This window comes from Acanthopagrus latus, chromosome 8 (assembly GCF_904848185.1).
Source record: "Acanthopagrus latus isolate v.2019 chromosome 8, fAcaLat1.1, whole genome shotgun sequence".
In the NCBI taxonomy this organism is placed as follows: Eukaryota; Metazoa; Chordata; class Actinopteri; order Spariformes; family Sparidae; genus Acanthopagrus; species Acanthopagrus latus.
In genome coordinates this window covers 18,735,760-18,755,032 of record NC_051046.1, presented here as the reverse complement: position 1 = coordinate 18,755,032, position 19,273 = coordinate 18,735,760, and the positions used below count along the sequence as shown (strand labels likewise).

At 39.8% G+C, this 19,273-nt stretch overlaps 1 protein-coding gene across 8 annotated transcripts in view; it reads right to left on the bottom strand.

Moving 5' to 3' along the window:
* The window catches only part of LOC119024565 (transcription factor SOX-6-like), a 113,081-nt gene that overhangs the window by 58,025 nt on the left and 35,783 nt on the right, over positions 1–19,273 (bottom strand). For 7 of the 8 annotated variants that reach the window (XM_037107477.1, XM_037107481.1, XM_037107476.1 and 4 more), the window contains 2 exons: positions 13,197–13,428; positions 9,938–10,148 (listed from right to left, as the gene is read on the bottom strand). In XM_037107477.1, the coding sequence (XP_036963372.1) occupies positions 9,938–10,148; positions 13,197–13,427 (442 nt within the window). In that variant the 5' untranslated portion in view covers position 13,428. Of the gene's footprint in view, positions 1–9,937; positions 10,149–13,196; positions 13,429–15,074; positions 15,136–19,273 lie in introns of those variants that run through there. The other variant, XM_037107483.1, reaches the window with a different exon arrangement.

Below are 19,273 nucleotides of genomic sequence, written 5' to 3'. Positions count from 1 at the left end.
GCTTTAAATTGTTTTGTTTGTTTTTTCATACAAAGATTTTCAGTTAACAATCATAATAGAGTAAGAAAGCAAATTAATTCTGGTGATTGGAGTCATAGGCGATGAGGGAAGTTATACAGTAGTCTTTTTAAACTTCAAACAATAGCGCAGTGAGTATCTGCTACTCCAACCATGTGACAGTCAGAAGGTAGTTTTATCCCGATGTGACAAAACAAACAAAAACGTAATGCAGCATGAAGATCACTTAATAGCAGTTATGAGCCTCCACTTACATGGTAACCAACCTACACCCATTTTCTGACCTTTGACCCTTTACACAGTGCAAAATTAAACCGCTGTATTCAACTTCACCTGCAGCTGAGAGACTAAAGACAGGCCCCAACTTTGCCTGGATTGAGCTTTCATTCCCACTGGGGCCACCCACGCTAAAAATACTCACACAGTGCTCCCTCCCAGCAGTGTGAAGTACTTTATGTGATATAAGGTGGCCGTGCTCCAGAGGGTGTCGGGTCGAAAACCCTGCCGCCCTGAATTAGACAAAGGATAGTGTTTCGACTGAAGGTGTGAGCTTAAAACTAGAAAAGCCTGGTTGCTGATCCTTGCTGTGAAGCCAGAGAGGTCAGGTCTGCCCCAAATTATGTTACTGATATTAGCAACCAACATTCTGGGGGCTTGGGAAACAACGTTTTCCACAAAGGAAAGGTACTGCATTAGAAATTAGACAAAAGGTCAAAATTTCACGTCATCAGACCTAATGAAGTCTGACTAACTCAAGACACGTTTGGCAACACTTGGACAGATGGTACATCTTAAAACTGGCTGATTTCATTTCTCAATTAACACTCGCTTTGTGAAGGAACAAAAGCCCAGCATTTTTCAGATGTTTTCCAGCTTCTCCACCTCAGCTCTGGAGCTGGAGAACAATTAAGCAAGAGTGACTTATGAGCTTTAAAAGCTGTACAAGCTTGGGCCTTTCACATTTTATGGAAAACATCTTTTCACTGTATAACAACAGAGCTTTCATATGTTATATCTGTTGTCTCCTCTCACATTTTTCAGGGTTTTTTTTTTTTCCTTTTTTGAAAATAGGGTTTTGTTTTTAGAAAAAACAAGCCTACTGGAACCTGAACACACATGCAGGTTCAAAAATTGCTTCTTTGTTGAACGCACGCTTCTAAAACACCAGTTCAAGACCTGGCCTTCTGTTTCCACTTTAGGCATGATATATGAAACCCTACCCTACTTAGCGCACACACACACCGACAAACACACATGCATACAGCGCGATGTGTGGTTCAGACACAATAGAAGCGTTGTTTTGGACCGACCCTCAGGGAAGCTGGTGTGGCCTGGATCTATGGTTTAGGTCACAGAAGAGAGATGGGGGGGTCATGGAGCCAAATATCAGCAGGGGGGTTGAGTTGAGTCGACAACCGCTCCACAGCTGACCAAAGACAGGTAAAGGAAAGTGGATCCAACATGGCCAACTAAACCTCAAACCGACCCCGATCTGCCCCAACCCCAAACCTGACAACACCTCAGTATCGGAAAAGTGAGCAGGATGAGATGGAAAATGCATCAGTGACACAACTGCTCCTTATGTGAGCTGTGATTGGAGATATCATCAAATTCACATCATCAGGCACCACCTACTTTATGTTTAGGAGTAGCATGTCCATGAAATAGATTTGCAAAATAAATGTTTTACTTTTAGATTAGATTTCAGATACATTTGGTAAAAAAGAAAAAAAAAGTAAGAATACACACTTGAGCATTAAGATTAAACAAAAGTCCTCATAATACGCTCTTGTCTTAATTTGCATATGTTTGATATTGAGGGAATCCCAAAGTAATCAAGTTGCATTACTTTAAGATTCTGATACTTTGATTAGGTAATTAGTAACTGCATCAGATTACATTTTTAAAGTGACCCTCCTAACCCAGTGAAGTGAACAGTTCAGAGCATACTTCCAGAACAAAGAGGATCTCATTATGCACCAGATGCCTTCATATGTAATTATACAATTTTTAACTGTTATATAATTTTTACATCATTAAATCATTATTTTTCAATAAATATATATACAAATATACAGATCAAGTTACAGATTTTTTTCAAAAAACAAAAAATGATGACATCAAGTTTTCAAGAAAATAACATCAAAAATAAGTAAAATTATCTAATAAATGTTGTCAAAAATGACAAGTTAATTAAAGAACACACTGTATATCAAAGCCATGTGTGATAGTTCAACAGCATTCATCACAGTTTGGATTCCAGGGGATAAACGTCCACATCTTTGAAGCGCCGTGTCAAATACGCTCCACTGGCCTCAAACATGATGTATGTATTGGCTCTGACACAGGCAGTATCTTTTTTTTTATGTTACAGTTATATCATGTCGGCCGTTGCCAGATGCTGAATTATCAGGTGAACAATTTGGCATTCAACTGAAATCCAAGTGAAAAAAGGAGTACTTGATAAAATCACAATTTAATCTGATTCTTTTGGATAACATTCAAATCTGTTCCAGCAAACCACATCGCATGCGCTCGTACCATATGTTGCCTGGCCTGCAGCCAAACTGAGCAGCAGAGGGCTACCAGGCATATCCCACTGACTGTATTTGTAGTCAAGACCCACTGACTGTGGCTGATCATTAGTAAAGAGATCCCTATCAATTACAGGGGAAGAGATTGAAACCAACCACAAAAAGTCCAAAGGGAGTCGGCCTGCTGGCAGAGCTGAGGAGAGCAGCACTGACCACTAAACACTCGGATATAGATCAGTAGATTCAAGATTTAAGAATGAAGCTTATGTTTGGGGGAAAAAAAGCTCAGACTTTCTACACACACAGTGCTGCCACAATATGGAGAGTTATGACAGTATTTTATGCACAAGCACCTCAAATGCTAATCTACATGCACACACACAAAGAGACACATAGACAACGCTTCTACCTGCACACAATCACAGCTCAAGCTGCCAATCCCATAAAGGAGGGCAAACATAATGTCGGGGCCAAGACCTTGTTAATTAGCCAGTAAGCTTAACTCTCTGGGCTGATCCAACTAGCCCGTTAAGCTGTCATCACAACTACTTCCACCTGAGTATATGAATCCATAAGCCCTCACACACACTCACACACAAACACACAGACACAAGTACACAGGGCTCACAGGGCCTGCTTAGGTTCGAAGGTCAGTAATGCACCATAGGTGATAACGACAGGTCCTGGCATGTAGCTAAATTTGCTAATCAGAAGAAATATCCATTTGTTCCACTGTAACAAATATAATATCTTGTCTAAGTCAGGTAGAGCATCTGCAGTAGGCGTAGATTTTGAATACACCGAGGGCCACACTTGCCAGCTCACCAGACCCACATCCAGAAGAGGACTTACTTTCAACAGTTTGAGTGGCGGTAACAGCGGAAATGTTGAAACAGACTTTGAGCTGTGAGCAAGAACAAAACGAAGCCTGGCAGAATGTCTCTATTGTCACAGAGGAGCAGGGTTAAAAGCAGGCTTGGCCTCACTCTGACCTCCTCCACCAGCTGGGGAAGCCATTATAAGGGTGATTGGGTGCCCAACTCTGGCCTGGCTTCTACTCAAGACACTGTGCAGGCTCCTCATAACTGGACAACACAGGCTTAAACACACAGAACAAGGACAAGGCTTATAAAACAGCTGCTGCACAAGAAGCTACTAGAGGTCACAGGACGAGAAGAGTGTTGGTGTGAAGAGGCAGTCAATCAAAAGCAAACTTGCTGCCCCTAAAGTAATTTGTGGATTACGTCTACAGTTATTTGTTGAAAACAGTTCAGACAACTTGGCTTTGAATGTAGGTGTCTTTGTAAAATGAAGGCCCTCTAAATTTGATTTCAAAACCAAACACAGTTTTTCCGGGTTCTGGATAAAATGTGACTTCATGACTAAATTAGCATCAATAAACTGAAGAAAAAACAATTATTTTCAAGACTTCAAAAACTCTCTTAATCTGCTTCATTAGGACTGTCTGTGTGTGGTTTGATCAGACTTGATTGACAATTGGGAATGTACGCAAACGGGACTCCCTAAAAAATTGGTATTTCTCCCTTGGTTGGTGCCTTGGCACCCATGTCCTGGGTTGCACAAAGTGTTGCTTGGTGATCATCACTGCTAATGTTCTATTTGAAACCAAAAGCAAATGCTGATTCATAAATTTAATCCAAACCATGAGCTTTTCCAAAACCTAACCAAGTATTTTTATTGCCTGAATCTAACATTATAGTTTCATTTCGTAACCCTAACCAAATTGCAAATGAAAAATGGAGTCTAAAAGCCGTAAAAAAAAAAAAAATAGAAAAAAAAAAAACTTGAATTACTCAGGGGGCACAAACTCTGGTCGCTCACTTGAAAATCATAGGTACAATCCACTCGGCCAACTCAGTGGTCAGATTCTTCAAGAATCAGGCATTCTTATGCTCCATCACTTAAATATTTTTAAAAGGTTTTCCAGCAGAAAACTGTCTCACAAGGTATAATATCGTCTTCTATGCACATGAAAGGTGAAATGAGGTGAATTATACAAATTGTCAAGAAACAAGATGCACTGCACCACCCAGGCAAACACAGCCTCTTAACCGTCACCAGATTATGATATATTATTTGGATTGGTGCCTTTTGTGACATCACTACTTTCCAACCCCCCTCCTATTTCAAGCAAGTGACAAAGAGCACATACACAAATACAAAAATATATTCTGAAAAGAAGTTAAGTTCACATAAGACGTTCCTCATCATAAGAAGCTGATTGAGAAAATATGTTTAAGGGGATTTTATTCATGCAGTGATTTAAACTCAAGATATTTCCAGCTGAAACAGCACAAAAGGAGAAAATGGCCTCTAAATGGCATCTAATTATGAGGTCAAGCTACCTCAAAAATGGATCGATTCATGATGACATGATGAAAAGAAAGCTGATTTTGTTGCACTGTTGTCACTAATGCCAGCCTGGAAGCAGTGATGTTGATCATTTCCATATGATGGGAGGGGCAGCTGGTGATGTTCACAAATTTGAAACTGTATCATCAGTCAGGGTTTTGGTGTATGCCTGGAGGTAGCAACACAATCTGCTGTTTTCTTTTAACAAATATATATTTCTGGGATCTATTCCAAATATAATAATATATTATATACGGTTTTGATGCAACGGATTGTGCACAAATCTGCTAGACCAATGCCTCTTGACTGATGGGTAACCATCAAATAGTGTCTGACTGCCTGTCAACACTGTGAATGTTGAGCAATCATGAAAAAACATGAGAGAGCAATGTCCCATTAAATTTGTGAGTTGTACTCAGTTGGAAGCCTCGTTCTCTCCAGTCAGTCTACATGCTCTCATCTCAGACCGAGACAACAGCAGATGTGCTCTTATATCATCTGTAGCACTTAGAAGAAAGAATCCTCCTCAGACTTGACTCCAGTTTAGAAGTCGAATTCATAAATTAGTCACACAGGTGTCCATTTTGTAACCACTATGCAGCGGTACAGTGCAGCGGTAATTGAGCCCAATCTCATTTGCAAATGAAACACATGAATTGTACGGTAATTCATACGGGCTCGAGAGTAAGCAGGGATTAGAGTGATGTTAAGTGTTTGCCAGGCGCCAGAGCTGCTCTAGGCACATTAGACGGCTGACTAAGTTGGCATGAGGGCACCGTGCCCATGCCAGGTCCCGTTAACAGCGGGTCGGGGCCCGGGGAGGCACAACAATACAGATAATGATAATTCAGTCGTCAAAACTGAGGGAGCTTGATTGCACACTTCACTTGGTTTCGTGTCCATCGGGCATAATGGTTTGGGTTGACATTCAGATAAATGTGTCCACTTTGTGACTGCTTTTTCAGTTTTTGAATTGAGGGCTCAAGGAGACAAGGTGAATTCAGAGTAATGATGGCAAACAAGTACCCTATCCACAATAAGAGACGGGTTATTGTTTGAGTGATTTCTCTGTTTATTACAAGCTTTTATTTCCCATCCTCTTTATCTCTTATTTTTAGCTACAAAATGACAGAGGATGGAGGAGTGTTTCCATTCCACAGGAAGTCTGGTGCCCACATTTTCTCTTCTGATGTTTCCTCATCCTGGCCTTGAACATTTTATTCAGTAACCAGCCAGTTAAATAAGGGCTAAGTGCTTAGCGCCGTATGGAGGATGCCTTTTGTATGCAGCAAGCCCTTGTGTCTAAATCTTCACACAATGCAGGCACAACCAAACATAAATGCAAAACATTGGACCTTCACCCACTTGGTCATGGTGAAAGTCCAGGCAGAAAGGCCGTGTTTGCAGCAACCAGCTGTGTGGCAATACAGCTGACACAATCCTGAAGAGTTCTTGATATCTTATAAAAGCTGAGGCGGCAGTTGGGTTTTAAAAAAAAAGAAAATAAAAAGGAAAAACTCCCACATTGCAAAGCGAGGCCATGTCTATTCATTAGAACTGTCACAGGCACTTAGGGCTTCTCTGAGCAGCAGACAGCTAACAGCGTGCCGACAGGGGGTGAGCGCAGCACGAAGGCTAACAACGACATCATCCACACTTTAGCTCAGGGCCACGGTGCACAGAGGGGTCAGCCATGTTAGGCTAAGTGAGTGCTCAGTGGCTAATAGGGTCTGTTCCATTTGATCATATAGCCAATCTAACCTGGGAAAGCTCAGCTGACTGGACCCTTTTCAGCAGGAGGCAAAGGACGAGGCGAGGGATGGCATTGTTCAAGCTTTAATGTGCTCGCCTTTTGAGTGCTGATGATCAAATCTGGTCCCACTATAAAAGGACTCCGAACAAAATGTTTTTTCAGTGTCAGTCCAAGTTAACACATGCCGCTGAAGAGAAGGAAAAAGACTTGGCACCCATGCAGAATAAACCTGTGGAGCTTTCTGCCGTGCAACGTTTGAAATACAAAATGATCCACAGCAGGAGTCAGTTTATAAGCCTATTTACCATTGTGGCCTTGCACTCCTGCCTGCGTTACATTCCTACAACAAACAAAAAATCTGCAAGCAAATGATTTGCCTTTGCCAGTGATACACAACAAAGCTCTAAATCAGGATGTGAGCAAGGTTGCCTGTAGAAGAGGGATTCCAAAAATGTGCCAAAAGTGGTTTCAAAGGTTCTTGAAGTTGAAGGATGAAAACAGAGAGGGAGAGCAAAACAGCAACCCCATCATCATACAGTGGCAGTTGTAATGAAATGAAAACACATAATTCCAACAAATTAACAAATAAAAAGAAAAAAGGGTGTGGATGTTTATGGCTGAATGATTTTGAACGTAACTGTTTGCCAATGAATTGAGATTTCAGATCTATTGATCAGCGTCTCGCATTTTACCTAAACTCATTAGGCAAAAAAAAAGCTGGGGTACTTGTTGATCTCCATACATAGGGTTACATTATGCTCTAAATGAACTGCATTTTCACAGCAGTGCATGAAAGACACTTTTACAATGCATCTTGAAGGACCACACAGCAATTCACATGAATGTTTACAAGGCCCAGAGTTATTATTCATGCTAATGCTGTATGATTCAGTGGGCCTGGTTATATTGCACATCTTTATCTCGTTTGTTTTTCTCTTAGCTAAGTGTTTGCAGCCTGATCAATGCCACTTGTCACTGGGGACATCAGCTCCACTACTTAACAAAGGAAGAGCAGAATTCAATAGCAAGCAGTGGAGGTTTTTCTCTTCTTTGTCCCTGAGGGGGAAAATGTGGAGGAAATCTGAGTCATTTTGGGCATCACTGGGTGAAACACTTCAGGCTGTATTCACAGATGAGCTATGGGGCTGTTGATGTGTTTGTGTCTAAAATCCACTGCTCATCTTGTCTTTTCAGACACATATACATGATCAAAATCATATATATATATATATGATCAAAATCATATATATACCCATCAATACATAGATATACATATAGCAAGGGATCTGTCAGGTGTTATATATATATATATATATATATATATATATATATATATATATATATATCATATCATATATCAAAATCATATATATACACATACATACATATACATATATACATATATATTTTCTTTAATTAGATTCTTTGTCAGATTTTATTTCTCGTTGAACAGGGCCATGCGATGTAAAAGAAGCAGAATCAGAAGCCAAGCGGGGTTGAGCCTGTTGAGGTTGGGAAAGGAGAAACCTGCACGTGTGATGGAAAAAAGTGGAAAAAATACACACACTTGTCCCCCAGCATTTCCTTCCACTCATGTTACCTTTGATTTGACAGCAAGATGTCACAACACTTTTCAACACAATCTCACACACACACACACACTCACAGGTTTTTCCTTTTTGTACTGTAGATAAGAGGCGAAGCTACCTATCTTTCAACTAAAGACACTGTGTACTGTATTACGCCTCTGGCTGCCCCACTCAGGCCCACTTTACTGTATCAATAACAAAGTAAAAACCTTTAAATGAGAGAGATCAAGCACTCCTCTGATATCATCATGATTACTATGTGCACATAACGGTAAAGAGGGGTGTTAGATGGTTTTAGATCTGGCTTGCTGTGGGGTGGGATGGGGCAAGCCGAGGCATGCTGGGAGACTCTGGCGCTTTCCTGTATTAGTGGTGTAGATCAGAGGAGCAGAGGAGCAGAGGAGAAAGGGATACCAGTGTTTTCACTGATTGATATTGTGATCTAACAAGCAAGGGATCTGTCAGGTGTAATTTTAGATGTTCAAAGATCCTTAGAAGAGGATGTGTTCAGAAAGGGAAAACAAAATACAGGTAAGGCTGCTCTCGCTTTATTTGAGAGTGAGGCGTAAATGAGGGACAACAGCATCCTGTCTATTAAATATGAAGGAATAAACTCAGCTCTGAAACTGTTTAAAAAGCTCCTCAGTCACTTTTAATAACAAAACCCCCTCGGGCTGCCATCTAGGATAGCCATCTCAATAAATATAACGGCACTAAAGCATCATTTAGAGCCTGAAAGGGATAAAAAAAGATGTTTTGGGTTTTTTTTTGCTTTTATATGATTATAATTTCACAAAATATTATGTCCTGACAGAAATTAAAATTGATAACATTTCAGCATTTGAGTGAGAGTGTTTTGAGACCATTTTCACTTATGCTTGTTACAAGCAAGGAGCACCAGATGTATATTTTGTAAATATTACAAATCATACATTGTGTGAAAATGTATCCTACCAATACGTTAAAGAATGAATAATCCAGATATGGGTCAACACACAACAGCATGAGATGACTTTACCAGCACACATGTGGTTTATCCTCCTTTTGTTGTTGTTCCAACGTGACTTTATGAATGATTCATCTATAAGTATTTACAGGTATTTACAAACTGATGCATCAGTCAATTTAGCTAACTATTTAAAAAAAATGGCAGTGAAGAATAAACAGTTCTGAAACATACATGACTACTGGTTGCTCTATTATTCAACTATTGCACAGTGAATTACTCTGCCTAAAATGGAAAGAAAAATATGCAAAAAGGGGCCTTTGAATTAAAGGTTTATCCTGCTCCGGTAAGGGAAATCCAAATGGGTAACATGAATGAGCTCCAAAACTCCTTTTTTAGCATCATGAAACCCTTGAATAAGGCATTTAGCTGCAAATGATTGAACCTTAAAAGTCCTTTTTTGATAGTTTCCCTGCTTCCAAATGAGTTAAAAGATTACATGAGTTTATATGATTTTTCAAACCCATATAAGCTAATAAAATGTATTCTCTCCAAGCTTCTTAGAGAAAGACAAAAATGCATTTTCATTAAAGCAAAACAAGTCTGTTTTCCTTAGATCATATTATGTTCACATTATGGAGATACAAGATCTTTCCTTGGATACAGTACAGATAAAGCACACAGAGAACCATGCACACACATTACTGTGCAGATGTCTGCCTACCGTCTTGTTCTGTCTTGGTCAGCTCCACAAGTTTCTTCTGTTTCAGTGTGTCCACCACGTCGGCCAGGCTTCCTTTGCGGCGCTCCGGCGTCCCGAAGGCGAGGCCGATCATTGGCTCTCCGCGATCCCTGGAAAACTCCTCTGGCTTGGGTGGAGAGGTAGAGTTAGTCCGGTAGGAGTAGACCGAGCAGCCCTTACTGCTTTCATTGTCCTGTGAGGAGGCAGCAAATAAGAGAAGGAAGGTCAAAACGTGATTGCCAGCCTTTTGTGTGTGATTGGTGAATGCATGCTGACTTGTGCCCTTTTCATTCTTTATTTAAAATTCAATTTGTAATAGACAAATTATCCCACAGCTCACATTCATGCATACTGTACATGTATTACACTGTTATTTTGGAGTCTGTCATTGGGAGCCATGTGGTGTCACCCCATTATATTCCTTTAAATTGTCTGAGTCCATTTGTGTATGTATTATTCTACTAATTCTCCCTTCATTTTGTGTAATCTCTCTAATGTCAACTCTCTGATAAAAGCATAAAAAGCCCATAACAAAGGCAAGATGTGACATGATCATAAGAAAGAAAAACTGTAAATCTCAGCAAACACAGATATTAGTAAAAATGCACCAGAATAAAATGTTGGCATCTTTTTGCAAACCACAGATGTGTTAAATTTGTACTTTTCATACACATCAAATCTTATCAACGCATCTACATTACACACTGTATATCATATCACATTTGGTTTACATGTTCTGTACATGAGCTCGTCAGGGGGAGGAGGAGGCAACGGTGGTGGCGTTGCAAAGTCAGAAACTGTTGTGACATGAAACCGACATTGTGCAGCTGTCTTGGTGGCAGCAAAACCAGACAGTTTAAGTCAAATCATTATCTTTTTCTTAACCCTAACCAAGTGGTTTTTGTGCTTAAACCTCACCAGACCTAAAGCACAGCATTGTCACAACAGATAATTGAGATGTAAAGAGACATAAGGTTTTAACACATTCATTTAAATGGAACAAAAGTTCTCAACATCTGCCGTTATTGTTGTATCGGCGCCAAAACTTTACGTAGACACTTTTGATAGGTACTGATATTTTATTAATTGACCTATTGTTTTGGAAGATGTATGGAATCACAATCAGAGGAAGAAGTTCTCCAAAGTAGCCTGAATTCCAACAAACCTACATGTTGGCACAGCTATGCTTCTTCATCTACATTTCAGCTGTCTGTGGTAGTTCTAATGAATGGTAGTGGTGACAAAACTGAAAAGGTATACAGAGTATAATTATTACTGATCTGTGTTGTAGTTTAGACTTTAAAAACCTTTCCTTCCTTGCAATTTGGATTCATTTAGTGTATGAATGGAGGAAACACAAAGCTGGAGACTTCAAACGTTGTTGATAACACATGATAGACGTCTAATGAGCCTTTCTATTTTGCGCTGCATGACCAGAGTGTTTCTCTCCCATTGCTGTTTGCTCTCATAAGCCCTTCAGGATGACCACATTGTCCCACACAACAGACACTTTAGCACAGGTGTTCTAACACTGGGGCTATTTCTGGACGCTTTCTCCTCCCCTTACAGAGTGGGGGGATCTCCAAGAACTTTAGGAGGCTTATGTTTCAAAGACAAGGGGCTTTAGCTAACAGCGGGATCTTAAGACGCCCTTGAAATGGCTCCAGGAGGCCCTGTTGTGCACTTTGTCTTTAAGCAGAAGATGCCTCTGTAATGAGGATTAGCAGATAGTGTGTCACTTGTGGATTGTGAAGGTGTATTTTGTCAGGTCTGCACAGAACGCTGCAAAGGAGTTACACAAGCAGTGTGATGAAGACTGGAAGGCCTTATGGTCAGCTCATGTTATAAACCGAAAGGTCACACGTTCAGTTGTCACAGCGAACGAATGTCCATGATGACCTCTGTGATGTTGTCAGTTGTGCTTGACAAAGGCACTAAACACTGATCTGTTCACTTATGTCATACTGGATACAAAGAAAAATGCCTAAAACTAAAAATGAAATACTAGTATAACTAAAGCTTTGGTGAACTTTTTTTTTCAGTTGGCCACCACCTATTGGCCATGAATTCCACATATTTTCCCCCAAAATTTGTTTTAAACCATCTTTTCTGTCCTCTTGCTTGTTCATGCTCCATATGTGTGTTTTATTGTGGTCTTAACACTTAATCCTTATGTAATCTCTGCACCAAAAACTACCTTTTTTACTTCTCTTTTTGTAATAGTTTTTTCACATTTAGAACAAATAAAAACAATCACTTTTTCATAGATTCCTGCAGATCCCCTGTGGTCACCAATGGAGTGTAAGAAAGAGAGAGAGTACAGTGTGTAGGAAAACAAGGAAAAGGAAAAAAGAAAAGAAAAGAAAAGACAGTGAAAACAAAATAATTGGTTTTGCTTCAGGAACATTTTCAACCTTGACACTGACGCTAAGAGAAGGCAAGTTTTCAAATAATTTTATTAATATTTGATTGCCTTTAAAGTTCCTCTTATTCACTAATAATGGTTAAACATAACAGGGTTATAACCTCTACATGAAAGAAGAAGAAAAGCGAAGCAAAATGAAATCATGTTTTAGCAATATTCAACAATCAAACTTCTTTTAGAAATCAAATAGGACTTGTGCCTTGGAGATGTTAAATGTATTCTGCCACAACATTGATACCTGAGGAAACTTTCCTCTCAGAACTTTGCACTTTCCTCAGAGGCTCAAGTCAAATGTGCCTCTTCCATTAGGGACCAACAGAACCTGAAGCCAAGAAACCTCAACACACACACACACATGAAAACAGGCTGTGGAGATAAGAAGAACCATGGGCCATGACTCTCCAGAGGAGAACCCTCACTGGGCTGCCTATAGCAGTGCCTGCAGCACACACACCACAGAGGACCATTGGTGTGTGTGTGTGTGTGTGTGTGTGTGTGTGTGTGTGTGTGTGTGTGTGTGTGTGTGTGTGTGTGTGTGTGTGTGTGTGTGTGTGTGTGTGTGTGTGTGCGCGCGCGCGTGTGTGTGTGTACATACATGCCTTCACATGCATGTGCATTCATTTGTTCACAATCATCATTATGCATGAGAATTTGCACACCCTTTTTGCCCCTGCGTGTATTTCATGAGTGTTTTATGAGTTGTGTGCCCTTAGTGCGTACACTGTGTACACATTTGTTTTATAGATCTGAGTTATAGCAACATGTCTCAAGATAAGATATGGTCAATTTCTCAGCTCTGTGTAATTCATTTCTCACCATCGCAGCAGGCACCATGCTCTCCCACTCAGCATCCGTCAGCTTCTCTCTGATAGGCTGCAGCTCGTCCGGGTGGGGTTCCGGGTGATGTTGGTCGTGTGAAGAGGGAGATGGTGTCTCCTTCAGGCCCTCTCGCTTGTCGTTGGCCCAGGCCACACTGTCCTGACCGATCGCTTCCTCCTCCTCAGACGCTGAGTTGAAGGGAGGCGTTGCTCGCATGGAAGACATCATTCTGTGAAGAAGAAAAGTTTGTTTTTGAGTTTGTGTTTGCTTGGAGGATATATTTCAATTTCATGTTAAACATTTTTCTCTAAAATGACATCAGTGCACTGAAAGGGTTAACTTCATTGGAAATATTGGGAGGGGAGGACAGAGAGGAGAGGAGAGGAGACGAGAGGAGACGAGAGGAGACGAGACGAGACGAGAGCAGAGCAGAGGCGACGAGACGAGACGAGACGAGACGAGACGAGACGAGACGAGACGAGACGAGACGAGACGAGACGACAACACACTCTTGATGGAGGAAAGCTCAAGTGAGCATGACCAACTGGAGGTCTTAACTTGTCTAACTGATCTCATAACAGTAGAGAGTGAGAGATATTTATCACTGGTGATCTGTGACTGTAACCAAAACCTTCCTAAAGCATTGGTACTACTGTAAGACTGGAAAGAAAAAAAAATAATCATAATTTTATAACTTACAACACAATTAAAACACAAGATATCAATAGGAATAAATACAAGTATTAAAAGCAAATGAATATCAAATAAAAAAAACAATACAAATATGAAGAATGAAAACAAAAAAGGACAATATGAACGTACATTGTATTTGTTTTTATTTAAGTGCTAAGTATTAAAGTACAAAAATTTGAACATGTTCTTTGGTGTATTTTTAATTTATTATCATTGTTGTAATTATTATGATTATTGTCATTAGCACTACTATTAGTAGTAGTAGTAGTAACAGTCGTAGTAGAAGTAGGATTGCACTTTTGTTTGCTTATTTGTTTGTTTTGTACAATCAAGCATCATGTGTATACAGCTCTTCGTGTGTGGGTTCATATGTGCACAACGTGCATGGATTGAACAATTGTAATAACTTGGAATATTGTACATCAGATATCAGCATAACACAATCAAAAGAAAATACTGGGTGATCTACTTTCAGCATGTTAAATAATCAGAAAATGTCATCCACCCAGACTGCAAATCGAAGCCACAAAAACACTGGCAATTTAAGGACGTGTGTTTAGATAGTTCATTCAGAACCACAGCGTTATTTAAAATGCAGACACATGGATGCTGAAGATGTAATTACAGCTCGCTCACACGCAAGCAATTTAAAGTACATATCATATTTTTGGCATTTATCGGCCATGTTCATGCTGAGCAACTTATAATGACACATTCATGCTGAATGTTCCTCAGACACACACACACACGCATACACACACATCAAGCACGTTCTGCCATGGGGATAATCTATTAATCTATTAAGCAGCATCAAGGCCTCTCATCACCTCAGACCTGTTAAAAAAGCAGGCGCAGAGTTTCAGTGGAAAAATCTCCCTGTTTTCTAATGTAGGCCTGAGGCTGGCTGAGTCATTAGGCTAATACATCATTTACTGTAATGACTTCCCTTTGTGAAAGCTTTCATTGACCACATTTATTCCCTTAACCCTTCTCTCTTCTATCCTAATCTCTGCCCTAAATTCTTAATTTAAATCTAAAAACATGCCCACTTTAAAGGGTTTTTCTACATCTTTCCATCATTATGTGGCTAATTGGGACCTTGTAAGTAATAACACACATACATAAACACACCCACACTGAAACAATTCCACAGAAGCAAACGCTCACACAAAATTACCTCACCATAACAATGCAGATTTCAGCAGAAAGGTTGCAGACTGTTATAAATCGCTTTTGCCCTGATGAAAAAAAAAAAAAAAAACACTCCACACAACGGTTACCCACGGATGCACACACTCACACAACTCTTTCAAGGTAAAACAGATTGCTACTACAGTGTTAGCATTCAGTAAATCACAGCAGCCTGTCCATCTCTGAAATATGCAGCCTCCTGGGTGCCCTTAAACGTAAATCTGACCCTCAGTCAAATGTCTGAATGAAGAGAGTGAGGCTGCAGAGTACAAATGCGGTGAAGCAGTAAAAGGTGTAAAATGCTAAATTTACAGCGCGATTTGATAAAGAGTGTGATAACAGACTGAAGTCAAATGTCAATGTGGGATAAACGGAGAGAAAAAAGATTGAATAGATGAATAGAATGGAATGAACAAAATAGAAAAAGATACTGAGAATGTCTGTAAAAACAAAAACATGAATATAACAAGCAGAGATCCAAACAGCGTGTGTCAAAAGTGTGAGGTCTGTTACGTTTATTTATTACTTGTCTGTTGTTATGTTCCACGTGAAAGAGCTCATTTCTATGTGTCGCAATGTGATTCTGAGGGTCATGATGTTCTGTGCATGTCGGCTTTGCTACGTGATTCAGAATGAAGTTGCAGTGTTCAGTACGTAAAGTCAGAGGAGCACTGCGTAGACTCACTCGGCTCTAACCTGCACAGGTTGGAGGACCATTAAATGCACCCATATCATACCTAAATGTAGAAAAGTAACACTTCTCTAATTTACTTTTCTTGCATTCTCGCTCAATTTTATTGTTTTATTTTTAAGTTTATTTTTTTAAAGGCTCTATGGATTACTGTGGTTCAAATGGTTCTGGCTATACTGCTCCCAAGCTTGATAATACAGGTATTAAAGATTATTCCAAACACTACCCTCAGTTAAGATAAACGCTTGAACCTGCTACACTTGAAGGATAAGTCTACCCAAAAAATGCTATTCAGTTAGGTGAAGTCGGGTTTCATAGTTCACAAAACATGGAGCCCCACAGCAAAATAGTGTTCAACAACAAGTCATTCTCTGCAGAGCAAAGCAAATGACAACACATAAAATGGCTCCATACGTCTCGTCTCAACAACAATCCAAGCCTTCACTGGCCCCTAGATCCCAAATTAATTTGATAAGATGTTATTCACAACTCTTCAAAAGCCAAAATCCTCACAGCGGCTGTTAAAGTGTTGGCACACATCACACCTGAAGTGGGTAGACAAGCTCGACTGTGTGTCAAGATTGTTAATCATGTCTTTTCAATCAATTTGGACTCTCCAGGTTACCGACGAGGCCTTTCAGTTTCAGTCTATTTTCTACATCCCCATCTACATCAGCTGTTTAGGGGAATGTTGCCACACTGTTTTGCCGTGAAGCTCCAGAAAATATTTTGTGGAATATGAAATTTCCCTGACTTGCCATCGGCTGGGAGGTGAGCAGCTTATGACTGAATGCTTCTTTTTGGGAGAACTGGATAAAATGATTACATAAAGAGTTAGCTCGCAAGGATGAACCCACAGACAAACATGATGCAACTCTGCAACCTCTCCCAACCCTACAAAACATTTTAGCATTGTTTAGCAACCTTCTCGTCAAGGTCATTTTCTGACGGGACAGGCGAAAACTTGGGAATGCAATGCTCAAAGATTTATTGGTAGTTCATTTATTTATTTTTACAACTTGCTGCCGGTGCCCTGCTTCACACATTGCCTAATTTGACTGATAGGAATAGCAACAGGCTTTCGTCCAAGGTTTCAGTTTCTCCAGACCTTCGTTGTTTGAGCACATGAGATTCTAAGACCCCCGGACAACCAACAAACACCAAATCACTAATCCATGATCAACTTCTGCAATCCACACTGGAGCGATGTGAGAGTGAGGTAGGGAGCCAGGGAGGGAGAAGGCAGAGGAGAGCCTATATTTAGCTGACAATATTGCTGGTGCTGTGTTTATGGGGGAGCATAAGACTTAGTTTCTCAGAACTGGTGTCTCATATGGCCAGGAATGCCCAGCCCCATAACTCACTGCCACTGATATGGCTTCATCATGCAACAGTACTGGGGTTTGTTGATAAGCATGCCACAGAGCCTTTTGTGATTGGTTGTGGCAGGAAAACCGTACTGCTCATGCAGTCGTCATCAAGCAAGTATAACATTAGATGACTCCATTGTTTCACTAACCCGGCAATGGGAAGTCCAATTCAGTGCTGAGGACTGAGTTTAGGAGCTACTGTAGTTTTTGTCACGTGACTTGGTGGGATGAAAGGGGAGTTGTTTTTTCTTTAAACAACAAAAATAACCTCTTTGATAAAAGTGTAGATTTTTTTTTTTTTCCCACAGCTTAAAAACTTTACAGCTGATTACAATGGCCCAGTTGCCAGGGTATAGTATTGGCAGTTAACATTTTGAAACATCACTGATACATTCACTTTTGTACATATCTGATTACATTTGCATGTTTATGAACTCACTTTGTTCATCAGCTCACTTTCAAAGAGGTTATTTCTGCAGAGGGAGGCGATGGTGGTGGAGTTACAGGTGACAAGGTTGGCAAGCCGGTGTTGCAGTTCGAAGACTGTGTTTCAGCATTAGTAAATGTGAAACCACTGGATAATTTTGACATGGGACCATGGCAATATAACATTTCCTGACAACGCTTTTGTGGCAGCAAACAAATAGATATATTGACAGGAAGTCAGAACATCTCCAGCCATGTTTGCTGCAACAAACAGTCCAGTTCCCAGGATACAATATGTTTTTTGTTTTTTTTAAGGAGACATGGACAAAATTAATAATAAATAAATTCTGTTTTTGTGGTGTCAATACCCAGGAGAGTTCTAGACATTTATATCCATTTGTGTGGCATCAAAACTAGGTGTTTCTAGGAAGAGGAGATTTTTCAGCATTTCTAGGTATTTTAAGCAAAAACATGATCTTCCTCTAAGCCTACCCAAGTTGTTTTTGTGCCTAAACCTACAAAGAGCATAAGCACAGTGTTGTCACAAGATACAAGTGAAACTTAAACCCAACGAAAAGTTAAACTGCAATGTAAGTAAATGTAAAATTAGTGGTATGTCAATTTTTTCACCATTTAATAAGCAAAGATTACAAAAAGAAGAATGAGTTCTTTAAGTGTAAAATAATTAAAAGCTCCATTTACTATAAAACATCAGGTATAACCATAGTGTGCTGTGATAGAGGAAGGACTCTCAGCCAGTCCATTTATGTCTTTCCATCAGCATGCATCTGCTACTGTCATGACATGAGGAAAAGCAGAGGTACTGTGCAGTACTTTGGGATGTCAGCCATTACAAAAAAACGGACATCACTTCTTCTGCAGACAAATATTATCACTGTAAGTTTTTCTTATTCAGACTGGAAGTTTAAACAGCCTTTTATGGTTAAACAAGGTTCCCTTTGAATCTGTTAAAGAGAACAACACTGCACTAAAAAAAGAAAAGCAAACAAGCATGTATTTGTCTTAATTTCTGAAAAAGTGATAAACATTTCAGAGATGTTGGTCTTTCATCTGACCACAGCTCTTATGTCTGGAAATATCAGATCCTTCCCCACTGAGACGTAGGAAGAAACTGAGTGATTATAGTTGAAGGAGCAACCTTCTCCCATTGAGACTGAAAAAAGAATGAGTCTGGCAACATGGAGTGACTCTCAGGAAATAGTAATATAATGATAATGTTACACTGATAGCTGAGAAACAAATTCATTTTTCACACACATCGTATTGAGGCTCTCTAAAAGCCTTTTCAAATCGTCAGACCTCTGCGAAAACAACAACTCTTTCCTCTGAAAGCAGTTTTCCTGTCTAGATATTTCTCAGTAAGTGATACTGGTGAGATGGCTGCTTAAAAGACTGAGTGAATAGTTTTTATTTTTCAAGCTGTTTAGTATTTTTTAAAAAGAGCGTGAAGTCAGATTGGGATCATGCCACAAGTAGGGTTTACATCTCAGTTGTAAAAGACTATTACGTGCTGTATTCCAAATCGATCACAATAAAGGTACACTCAGCTAAGTTACTTACTTTTCTCTTTGAGCATTTTGGTTTAACTTCCCCTCCCTCCTTGGTTGCCTATGGGAATTCTTACAGCCTTTATCTCACAGACACATTTGACAAACAAACTGTTGCTGGTGGACATCTAGCTA